Genomic DNA, 12,211 nt, shown 5'->3' with positions numbered 1-12,211 from the left:
CAGAAACACTAAACTTGCTGGAAGATAAGTTAGGTAGAACTTTTGAAGATATTGGCATAGGAAAAGACTTTATGAACAAAACCTCAGTAGCACGGGAACTAGCAGAAAGAATCAACAACTGGAATTTCATCATATTAGAAAGCTTCTGCACTGCAAGAGAAACCACCAACAGAGCTGACAGACAACCTACAATGTGGGAAAAAAATTTTAGCAGCTGTACCTCAGACAAAGGGCTACTATCTAGAATATATAAAGAACTGAAAAAAAAATCAGAGCCCCCCCAAATTCGAAGTCCCAGTTAAAAAATGGGCATCTGAAATGAACATACATTTCTCAGACAAGGAAGCAAAAGCAGCAAATAAACATATGAAAAAATGTTCAACATCACTGGTCATTTGACAGATGGAGATGAAAACAACACTGAGATTCCACCTCATCCCAGAAAGAATGGCTGCTATCAAGAAATCAACCAATAACAAATACTGGTGGGGGTGTGGAGAGAAAGGAACCCTTCTCCATTGTTGGTGGAAGTGCAGACTGGTGCAACCACTGTGGAAATCAGTGTGGAGATACCTCAAAGAACTAGGGCTGGAGGTCCGATTTGACCCAGCTATTCCCCTGCTGGGTATTTTCCCAAAAGAATTAGAAGAATCATACCACAGAGATATATGTGTACCCATGTTTATTGTGGCACAGTTTGTAATAGCTAAAGATTGGAAACAGCCCAAGTGCCCATCAACTGGAAACCGGATAAAGAAGATGTGGGGTTTTTTTATAAAATGGAGTACTACTCAGCCATAAAGAACAACAAACTACAGTCATTTATAGCTAAATGGATGCATATTGAGGCCATACTCTTCAGTGAAATAAAGAAGACACACATGTATAAATACCAAATAGTTTCTCTAGTGTGAGAAACTGAGAGTGTAAATAAGGACTAAAAGGATTAATAACTAATAATTGATACTTTGAAATAGGAAAAGGTCCAAAGGGGTAGGGGTGGTGGGAGGAGATGGGGAAAGGGAACAATGGAAAGGAAAAATTATGAGAAAAGAAAAAAATGGAAATGAAGTATGTAAATAGGGAAGGGTGGAGGGGTGAAAGGCGCACAGGTAATGGGGAAAAAATAAGAACCAAGATACATCATGTACAGGTACAAGCACCCAAAGATAAATGTAAATGTGTTGTATACCTCAAATGTACCAATAAAAGAATTTAAGTAAAAAATAAAAAAATGAAAGATAGAGGAAAGGACAAGCTTTCAAAATAAATACCCTCATGGGGCCAGGGATTTAGCTCAGTGGTGCCACTGTCTGCCTCACAAGCACAAGGTCCTGAGTTTGATCCCTGGTACAATAAATAAATAAATAAATAAATATGCTCATGATGACTGAGAGTCATATTGTCACCAGATGGATTGGTGTCCAGTGGTTCTAGGCTCTTGTTATCCTGCCCAATGAATTGGCCAGGACAGTTGATAAATGTGAAAATACAACTTTTATTTAAAGTAAAAGAAAAAATGAAAACATAAAGAAAAAGAGAAATTCAAGAAGAGATATATTCTGCATGCAAATCAAGCCACTGCAGAAACAGGAAGACAGCAGCAATTCTGAAGTCGGTCATTGCTGTCTTTTATATCTGTTCAGATCCAATCCATCTGAAGCTGTCTGTACATGTCTTGACAGCTTTCCTTGATTGACAAGTTACATGCTGCTGTTTTGCCTCCCTTCCAGTTCTTTGTAATTTTCAGGTTATATCCAGCTTTCCAGGTAGCCTGCCATGCCCTAAACTCCTGCCTCAGTATCAGCTTTTGCTTTGTGAACTTACATGAAAAATCCACAGGAGACTTTCTAGAGTGGGGCAGGAGAGTTTCCAATTGGCCATGCATCTCCATTGTACGATGAAATCTAGAGAATAGTTTCTATAAACAGAGCCCTTTTTGTCCCACCCATGCCAGTATTTGGGCTTAGGAGAACCTGGTTTAAAAAGATACACAGTCCCCAACAAACTTATGGATTCCAACTTTGAGGATTTAGTTCAGTGGTTCTGCCATCTGCCTCTAAAGCACAAGGTCCCAAGTTCGATCCCCGGTACCACAAAAACAAAAACAAACATGGATTCCTCTTAAGGATTAGAGATGTCATGTGAACTTCCTTTACAAACTCTAAAGCTCTTCATCAGTTCAAGACTTTCCATTAAAGCCATTCTGTTCATAACAGGGAAATTGAAATAAAAAAATATTTATTCCATAAAGTTATCTCCTTCTAAAACCCAGTGGTAGTGCTCTGGATGAAGACATCATGAACATCAGCAGTTCTGCATCCAAACCACCATGAAAATACAGCCAAGAAAGAGCTCAGCTTTCTTTTTGGTTTCTCTTTTTTGTTGTGACTTCTATATTTGGTTCTTCTTGTCAGGATCCAAAAGGTCTTGCTTTAACCACAGGGCATTGTATCTGAAAATTCAGAAACCTGGAATTAAAATAGTCACCATTTCTTATTAGGCATATTACTAACAAGTACATTAAATAGAGCTTTCTTATTGTTTGTGTAGGGTTTCTTATTGTTTGAAGGGTATAATAGTTTAGCTATGCGGTCATGCCAAAGGCCCTCAATTTCCCACAGCCATTTCCCATGAACCTGAACCAGCACTTAAGTCACTTCATGGATATATTGAGGGGCACCAAGATATCTTTGGACAGAAAGCCTAACAAATTTTCTCTTCCTTTTATGGTTTAAGACTCTTCTGCTTGCACAGTTCATAATAGCTAAAGCTTGGAAACAGCCGAAGTGCCCATCAACTAGACACTGGATAAAGAAGACGTGGGGGTTTTTTATAAAATGGAATACTACTCAGCCATAAAGAATGAGAAACTAGAGACATTTATAGCTAAATGGATGTATATTGAGGCCATACTCTTAAGTGAAATAAAGAAGACGCACATGTGTAAATACCAAATAGTTTCTCTAGTGTGAAAAACTGAGAGTGTACATAAGGACTAAAAGGTATAATAGATAACTTGAAATAGGAAGAAAAGGTCCAAAGGGGTAGGGATGGTGGGAGGGGAAGGGGAAAGTAAAGGAGGGAAAGGAAAAATTATGAGAAAAGTGAAAAATGGAAACGAAGTCTATGTAGATAGGAAAGGGTGGAGGGGTGAAGGAAACACAGGTAATGGGGAAAAAATAAGAACCAAGATACATCATGTACAGGTATAAGCACCCAATGATAAATGTAAATGTGTTGTTTACCTAAAATGTACAAATAAAAGAATTTAAGGGAAAAAAAAAGATTCTTCTGCTTATTCCCCATTTAACCTGATTTCTAGTTCTGAAAATAGGACACAATTGTGGAAATTCTGCCTACCCTTGTGGGGTGGGTCATTATGACAATGTTTATGTCCAAAGCACTTTGGAAGCTAGAATTGAGGAAGTCAAGGCAATATTCTCTGCATGGGGATCAACCCCCAACTCAACTGACCTTAGCTCAATGTAGTCAACACAAATTCAGTGACATGAGTTTTCCCCACTTCTTGGGTCATAAAGATTGGACATTCTCCGTTGGAGCCAGTGGCAATGAACCAGCCAGAGAAGGCTGCAGACTCAAAGGTTGAGGTGCTGCCAACTTCTTTGTGATAAAAGAGAAAGGGTTTCTCAGGCTGGGGTTCATCATACAGATCCTTTATTTTCTTTTTCTGAAAGGTGAGAAGGAGAGCCCAGGGAGAAAGGTAACCATGGGAACTATTCCACATTCCTTGCACTCTGATGTTTCATGTCTAAGATTCTATTCCCCATTCTCTAGAGCAGGGATAGAGGCCTTCATTTCATACCATAGCATTAAGAATCAGACACCCCAAATACTATTACATACATTAAGAGTATAGTGAAAAGCTCAGGTCACAAATTTTCATGACCCTTAACATAAGGAAGACGTTGTTGACATACAAGTTTTTGAGAACATGAAGTACTGGTTTTGCCATTATATATTTACTGATAAATGGAAACACTGAAAGAATATTTAATTCTGAATAAAAACATAATTATTTATGTCAGTTTTCTCCAACCTCAGTACTGCTGATATTTTGGGCAAGATAATTCTTTGTTGTCAGGGGTTTTTCTGTGCATTACAGACTGTTTAATTACATTCCTGATTTCTACCTTCTAGGCGAAAGTAGCACACCCCCATCCCTAGTGTCTCAACCAAACATATGCAGATTTTGACAAATGTCCAGGGAGCAAAATCATCCCTAGTTGAAAGCCATTGTTTTATATCTTGTCATCATAACAAATATCTGCCTATGTTTCTTTATTGAAAAAGTCAACAATAATTTCTATAATATCCAGAGGCCTAGTTTAATTGTCTTTCTATAATGTATAGTATTTAGATATTTTTAATAATGGAAACATCAGGATTATTAAAATGTTTGTTACAGAGATTTATCATTGTTCACTTAAAATTGAAAACTATTCTTTGTCAAGAAGAGAGTTTAATAAACTCATCGACTTGTAACTGCTAAAAATATCCTTGTTGGTTTGGTTTTACCATTTGTGCGTGCCTGTGTGCATGCATATGTGTATGTGTTTGTGTCTCTGTGTGTGTGTGTTCTATGAAAGTTAAGGATAACTGTAAAAGCTTTCCCCTTTTGCCAAATCATTTTTGTAAAATGAAATAAAAAGTGATTTTAGGAAGCAAATTTTATAATACTCCCTATATTTTTCTTATTCTTTCACAATACATGTAATCCAAAGAAGTCCAAAAATAAATATGCATAAGGATAATCAACAGATTGTCTTTTAAAAGATTCTAAAATCAGAATTTCCACAAAATGGCACCTTTTAAAGCAGAGACTCCTCTCTCCCAGTCAGGTGAGAGAAGACCCTGTTTTTCTGTACTCACATTAAGCTGCAGCACAGTCTGTTCCCCAGCCTTAGTGCAGAACAAGCTAAATTGTGGCTCCTTCAGTCCCAGGTACATGGGATCCCCTCTGCCCTTCTCAAGAGTCTCCAGATGTTTGCATGGATATAAATCAACAGTGACTGGGAACATAATGCAGAAAGTGGACTTCAGGTTATGTTTCCAACACGGCATCTCTGAACCGGAGTTTCAGGAGCAACAGAGATTGGAATCTGCTAACCAGTGCTTACAAAGTGGTCACCCCACCACTAACCACCCAGCCCTCAGATTCATCCCATCTTTAGTGAACTCCTTCCATCAGAAAAGCCTCTTGTGGATCCAAAAACCAATATTTCCATAGATCAAATTCTTTACAAGTTTTACAGAAAGTCTTCCACCCTTTCCTACAGCTAACTCTTTAGTCTCCCTCAAATCATCTCTCTTCTCTCTGACTCATTCCAATAGTCACAGACAATTCTCTGACCATCCTGTATTCACAATCACCATACAATGCTTTTCTCTCTAGACAAGCTCAGTTAACACACCTACTGTGAAATGAAGGCTGACCCCAACCCACAATGGCACTGGCCAAAAGGATTGCCTGCAACCAGCCTTGGGCCCCCACCTGGAACCACATTTGCCTTCCTTGGGACCATTGTGAGGGTCTGGCCCTGAAGGACCCACACACGTTGATCAAAATCCTGAATGTGCCTCTGGAAAGGTATTCTCATGGATAATTCTGTAGAGAAAGTCAAAATGAAAATATGTGAGAACAAAGGCACAGAATGCCCCCCCATTCCACTTCTTTGCCCTTCCATGAGCATCTTTACCTCTGGACAGCATGTTGGTGTTGTTTCAGAGCTTCCCAGCACTGAAGTCGTTTATGTGTAAACCAACCCCCAGGAGAGGATTTAAGTCTGTCCTAACCCACAATCTGACCCTGAGTCAGAGAGACAGATCTACAGTGACCCCAGCTAGAATCTGCACTTCTAGCTTCTTGGACCCAATCTACTTCTCAGCAGAAGCAGTTACACCTATGACTCCTACTGAGGCCTAAAACCAGAGTTCTAAGAGCACAGAGAGCACTGAGGCCAGAGATCCAGAGGCATGAGAGAATCAGAGGTTACCAGGCTCCCAGCTACAGGCTGCAACCTGTTTACAGAGGACCCAAGGCTCTATTATTAGGCACTATGTCTTTTGCTACACTCAGGTGTTCTGACAGGTTCTACTAAGGTCCACACCTTTTATTCACACAGAGAAGGAAGTAGGTTCCACCTCATTAAGACCAAAACTGCACCCTGGATAATTGCCAGTTCCTGCTACTAGAGGAGGATTCACTGAGTGCTTATATGAATAAATGTCAGCTACAGCAAGTTGTAATCCATACACCCTTGAAAAGAAGGACATGCTAACCCTGTAAGAGCAATAACCAGGAAATATAGTTACAGATACTCACTTTGAGGAAGGAAACGTTATGGGAGTGTCCCAAAGCCAATGACTATATTCTGATGATGTAAAATGACACACTGGGATGTTATGGCTAACAGTAGAAACCTCAAGCAAGCTTGACTGAGGAGGGGGCTAGTCTTTTAGGACCTATGTGGCTTCAAACCACTCCTTGTTCATAGTCACCATGTTCTATGCTGATCTCAGACTAGGAAAAGGCTGGTCACTGGGGATCCTCCTGAGTTTCTCATAACCACCATACATGCAGGATCTCCACTAAACAGCATCACCCAGAGCAAGCCCTTGAATACATGGCCACACTCAGTGAGTAGACTCTAGGTCACTATCTTATTATACAGGAAGGGAGCCAGATGCCAGGTGCTGTGAGCTTTCAATGCCTTACATTAGCCCTTCTATGACGGGAAGTTGAGGCAATGCTGTTGATGCTATTTCCATGCCTATGAGTTCACAGTCTCCATGTCAGATCCCAACACCTGTCAGTTTCACATTTGAAGAGTTTGTATCTCAGGAACAAATTCTACCAAAGGGTAAAGGGACTGTTGGGGACATTCTGGTGGATAAATATTCCAGCCTCCCTGTCTACTAATGGAAAAATACTAAGGCTTCTCAGAGCATCCACACTGGGTTACAGCCCCAGTTGCTCATAAAGATAACTAGAATTCTCTTTAATGGTTTTCTTAGATCAGCTTCTAAATAAGCTCCCTGTATCCAAGGTCTTCCTTGGGGAAAACCCAAACTAAGACAGTATTTGGGTATACAAAAGCAAGAAACTTATATGAAACTTATATTCAAAAGATATGTGTTCAGAATTATGCTTTACAACTTACAATTTTGCACATCTTTTATACACAAAGTGTGATCTGTGGGTGATGTACTGGCATTCTCTAGCAGCTTGTCAGAAACTCAGAATTTCAGATCCTACCCCAGACTTATGGAATCAAGATCTGAAACAAAGGAGCATTAAAATGTTAAATGTTCTGTGTGTATAGCCCACACTTGTGCTTAGTAATGTAGTCACATCAGCACAAAAAGAAAGAGATCAGGGCCCAGGGAATATCTGGGGCTTGAGAAGTGTTAGCTCATAAGATCTGGACCCTCCTGTGCCTTTCTCCAATCTCTGTGAACCATGGAATGCTCTGTCTTGTCACAAAACAAATAAGAAGAAAAGGTAAAAAGGAAGCCTTTGCAGGAAATCTGTGGCCATAGACAGGCCCTCACAAGCATTTTCACCTCAAAGTACTCACAAAAAGAAGAAAAAGAAAACAGGATAGCAAAAGCATAACTGTATAGCATAACAGAGAATTAGTAAATTGGAAGATTTTGAAAGAGAAGAGATACACACTGCAGCAAAGACACAGAAAAGCAAGAAAAATCAGAAGGTAGAAAATGTGTGAAGAATGAAGTCAGGAAGTCTAGAACATTGTTTGGAGTTACAGCAGGAAAAGACAAAATAGGACAGAATCATTATTTAAAGAGAAAATAATTGGGGACATCCTCAAACTGATGAGGACACAGGCTCATGTTCAAGAAACACCATAAATCCCAAGTGGTATAAATAAATAAAAAGGCATGCACATTTAAATTTATCAGAATGAAATTTCATAGAACCAAAGACAATTATTGAATATTAAAAGTAGCAAATACTAAAAAAGCATTTCCTTCAAGGGAACAAAAAACTGACAATTGACTTCTCAATTTTATCAGTGAAAACCAGAAGACAGTAGAACAACATCTCAGATGCTGGATTCTATACTCATCAAAATTCATTTCCAGATTAAAGGCAAATCAAGTTGTTCTCAAAAAGAAACTCAAAGTTCATCACAAGCAGAGGCTTACTTAATGGAATAATGAAGAATGTGTTTCAGAAAGAGAATTCTTGATAGCAAAGAAACATACATTTTTGGTAAAACAGTTCTTGATCTGTTCCTGAGCCCTGTTGGAGACAGAAAGCTTGGATATGAGGCACCAAGAGATCTACCACCCAGATCTGTCTATTTTTATTTGATTCCTTAAAACCATCAAATCACAAAGTCAGACATTCCTCAAAGCAGTTCATTGTGAAATAGGAATGATACATCCATTATTGAGCCTATGTAGGGCAAGTATAAGATGCATGAGAAAGTAGTCCAGACCCCCATATCTCTCACCAAAGTTGCACCAGCGTCCTTCCTTTATCTTATTTCTATAGTTGTGTAGTCCCATACAACCAGATGAATGAGTAGAAAAAAGGCCCAAGCTTGGTTTACAGTCACTTCAATTGGGGGATGGAAACAAAAATTAATGGCAGCTGTATCACAGCCTCACTTGAGTCAGTTGGGGTGCTTTGAAAGACTAAAAAAAGGGAAAATCTTCAGTGGACAGAATTACAAATATTGCTACTGATCACTCACTTTGTATGGAAATAAAAGTGGCCCGGGGTAGAATGTATACAGTATCCTGGACTGTACACAACAACCTGGCTGACTGGTCAGAAGACTGAAAGAAAAGCAGATATAAAGTAAAGGCATATGAATGGATATATGAGAGTGGCACAGAAGTAAAGTTTGTATTTTATATTAATACCCACCAGGAAATATCAACTAAAGAAGAACTGCTGAACAACCAAGCAGGCACAATGACTACTAGTTGATGTTAGGCTATCTTGATCATCAGCCACTCTAAAACTGGCATGATGGGCACATAAACACAGTGGCTATGGCAAGAGAGCTGGGGGCTGCATGTGGATCTAAAAGAATGCATTGCCACTAGAGTCAGGTGGAACTAAAACTTGCTCACCAGGGTGACACAAATAAGGATAGACCCATCTCATGTCTCTATCAAAAGTTTTCTCATGCCCCCAGTCTGGGAAGACTAGTGCTGAGGCATGGTGGATACAGGATGGATGACGCTTGGTGAAGCTATTTCCATAAATCATCCACATCTTTGGATTCTAAACACATTAGATAAAAGGAGATACATTAAATTACTCTTTTATTCCTCTTTCTCTCTTCCTCCCTCACCTCTCTTACTCCCAAAATTTTAGGACATAAGCTCAGTTCACTAATCCCATGGATCCCCTTTATGAGTGGCTGGGAACATATTCTAAGACATGCAAATGGAAGTGGCCCTTTATGTGATAGCCAGTGCTATCCTGGGAACTGGTAGAGTCTAAGTACTCACACCTTAAAGGAATTTATTGGGTTTCTTTCTTTTGTTGTTGTTCCACAAAACAAAACAACAACAAAACTCATCTCAGTCTTGTTCCTTCTCTCCAGTTCCATGGTCTCACCTGTTGGGAAATTCAAACACTTTATCTTTTCTTGATGTTAATTATCAGGGAGAAGTAGGGAGCTAAAGTATGGAGGGAGATTAATGAGAGCTTGGGAGTTCTGAAGTTCCTTACATCTCCAGGGAACAGTTACTATTACGGTCCCTGGGAGAGAAAGAGTGGCACCCATCCTGTGTGTCCAGACTTTGTGTTGATGCTGATCAGAGAGGAAATTAAATCATCCCCAAACTACTGGATTGACAAAGATTCAAATCCTGCCAGTCTCTCCTCCTCTCCTGCCAGCAACACCACACAAAGTGTGTTTTCTGTAATTACAGGTGCTCCCTGTAATTTCTGCTGATGCATTGGGGAAATAAAAGATGAAAGGTGACTCACCGACGTGGCATGACTAGCCAGAATGCAGCCATTTCCCTCTCCTCCCAAGTCAGCCATGCCAAGCTGTGCCAAGAAAGGGGAATGGGACAAACATTCTCCCTCCACTGAGCCACACCTTAAAGATGTGTGCCCTCAGGGCTTTGTCCACAGACTCCCTAGAGAAGGACTCCATTTCAGCCTGTTGCGGTTGTCCATGATGCATCCTTCATGATCTTCCTAGGTCCTAAAGCCATCTACTCTAGTCTACAGTTACTTATAATGCTCTTCTGGGATCTTACTGGGTTGCTTCTGTCATGCCTGTTTGCACCCTCTCTCCACCTTATTTAGTTTTGGTATTTTTATAATTTTTATAATTTTAATGTCATGTTTATCTCCCTATCTAAAACCTATATGTGCTTTTAGATACAATAGACAGAAGCATCCCCAGATGTTTTACACCCTCCATAAGTCCTCTGCATATATTACAGGTCCCTAAATATTAAGACCTTTGCAGTGACTTTGAATAAAGTCCAACTGTTGAATATGACTTCCTGTTCCTGTCTTTCTGATCTATTGTGAAAGATGCAAATAAGTTTTTGCATACTTGTAGGGGACTCAAAGCCTGGAAGTAGCTCTATGCCAAGGGCAAGGATGCTCATTCTCTAGTTAAAAAAGTAATAGGACAGATATCTGCATGACTGTCAGGGATACATGGACTAGTTATGACAGAAAGTTAGGAGAGGCTGTGCAGGCAGTTGGACCCCAGAAGAGTTGGGGCAGGATGCTTGGGCAGTCTGACCCCAGGAATTTAAATGGATCCTGTCTTTTTTCTTTATCTCTTTTCAGAGGTGCACAAGGGAGATCTTAAAGACATGCAGTACATCTTAATAGATTATGTCTAACTCAGTGTCTATCCCTGAAATGCAACCTTTAGGTTGTATTTTACAAAATTGTGCTCATTTTAAAATGGAGGATTTAAAAAGGTAAAATATTATTTTCCTTTGTATCTCAGGCAGGACTTAATATAAATTAGAGACATGCAGGGATGTGGCTGCAAAACAAAACTTTAAATTTCAACACATACTCCAGCTTGGTTTGTTTTGTAAGAGGGAAGAAAAATGGACAGAAGTCGTGTATGTCAAGGTTTTTGTGATCCTATATCAAGACTCAAACTCACAAGGATCATGTACAATCTTTTATGCCCTGCACCAACAGAACCAGCCAAAACAAAATCAGAACTTGTAGATGAGCTCTTAAGTATCCAGATGCTTATTGCCCAAATAGCAGAGTCAACAGTGACTTCAAAGGTCTCCCAAGAAGACCCAAAACCTAGTTTTAGCAGCTTCCTCTACTCTAATTCTCCTAGGGCCTCTTCCCCAACTCCATCTGCTTATCAACCTATCCATCCCCCATAGTCTAAGAATCCATCCTTGCATCTATTTTGTAACAAGAAGTGGTACCTCTTATCTTCTTCTGATTGACTCAAAACCTTCTAATATGTGTCAGCTTCAAGATATCTCAAGGGGGGACATGGTATTATGAGAATATATATTCCTTTCTCTATAAATGATCTGGCCCAATGTAAACAAAAATTGGGATGGTTTTCAGAGGACCCAAACAGATTAACATATGAGTGTCAGACCATGACTGTAACATATGACTTATCTTGGACTGATCATCAAGTACTATTTTCCACCTGCTGCACCTCTGAGGAAAAAGTTCATATATGGTCAGCAGCACAAGCTCATGTTGAAGAAAATGCCCAGAATAATAGTAAGGATGTGGGCATAATTGATATCACTCAGCAAGCTACTAATTGGCAATATCAGATTAGAAGTGAGAGTCATAAGAAACCCAATAATATGATTACATGTCTCGTTGAGTAAATGAAAAGATGCATGAATAAGCCAGCCAAATATGAAAAGATTAAAGAAATCACACTGAAACTCTGTAAATATATGAATATTGATCTTAACTCAGAGGCTTAACAAATTTTATGGGGAACATATTTTATTGGCCAGTCTGCCCCAGACATTTGTAGATAACTTCAGAAGCATGTTATGAGTACTCTGACCCCTATTAATAAACATTTAACCTTTTGCCTTTAAGGTCATCAACAGTAGGAACAAAATAGATGCAGCCCCCAAGGCCCAGAGTAAATGACTACAGACAGAAGAACAGGCCCAGTTACTTGCTTTGCCATTAGAAAATAAAATCCTGCCTCCTCAGAGA

The 12,211-nt window shown here is 39.5% G+C and overlaps 1 protein-coding gene across 2 annotated transcripts; it reads right to left on the bottom strand.

Moving 5' to 3' along the window:
- Nucleotides 1-1,478: 1,478 nt before the first annotated feature.
- LOC101725767 (interleukin-36 alpha) lies at nt 1,479-7,494 on the bottom strand. 2 transcript variants are annotated; one of them, XM_087204237.1, is made up of 5 exons: nt 7,185-7,494; nt 5,516-5,629; nt 4,894-5,033; nt 3,478-3,691; nt 1,479-2,455 (listed from the first exon to the last, which is right to left on the bottom strand). In XM_087204237.1, the coding sequence occupies exons 2-4, from the start codon at nt 5,619-5,621 to the stop codon at nt 3,479-3,481; spliced, it is 459 nt and encodes a 152-aa protein (XP_087060363.1). In that variant the 5' UTR covers nt 5,622-5,629; nt 7,185-7,494; the 3' UTR covers nt 1,479-2,455; nt 3,478. The 2 variants fall into 2 exon arrangements, with proteins under 2 accessions (XP_087060363.1, XP_004844797.1); XM_004844740.3 differs by lacking the exon at nt 7,185-7,494 and adding an exon at nt 5,721-6,190.
- Between the last annotated feature and the right edge of the window lie 4,717 nt (nt 7,495-12,211).

This window comes from Heterocephalus glaber, unplaced genomic scaffold (genome assembly GCF_053883595.1).
Source record: "Heterocephalus glaber isolate CG9 unplaced genomic scaffold, H.glaber_assembly_v1.0 deba00000470, whole genome shotgun sequence".
Lineage (NCBI taxonomy): Eukaryota > Metazoa > Chordata > Mammalia > Rodentia > Bathyergidae > Heterocephalus > Heterocephalus glaber.
The sequence above is the reverse complement of the archived record's forward strand: the minus strand, read 5'-3'. Positions and strand labels throughout refer to the sequence as shown.

What these genes read in the sequence shown, in the direction of transcription:
- LOC101725767 (XM_004844740.3), bottom strand. An exon ending in GAAGGCAAATGTGGTTCCAG is followed by an intron (nt 5,034 to 5,515) that starts GTGGGGGCCCAA and finishes TTATGTTCCCAG; the next exon opens with TCACTGTTGATTTATATCCA. An exon ending in AGACTGTGCTGCAGCTTAAT is followed by an intron (nt 3,692 to 4,893) that starts GTGAGTACAGAA and finishes CTCACCTTTCAG; the next exon opens with AAAAAGAAAATAAAGGATCT.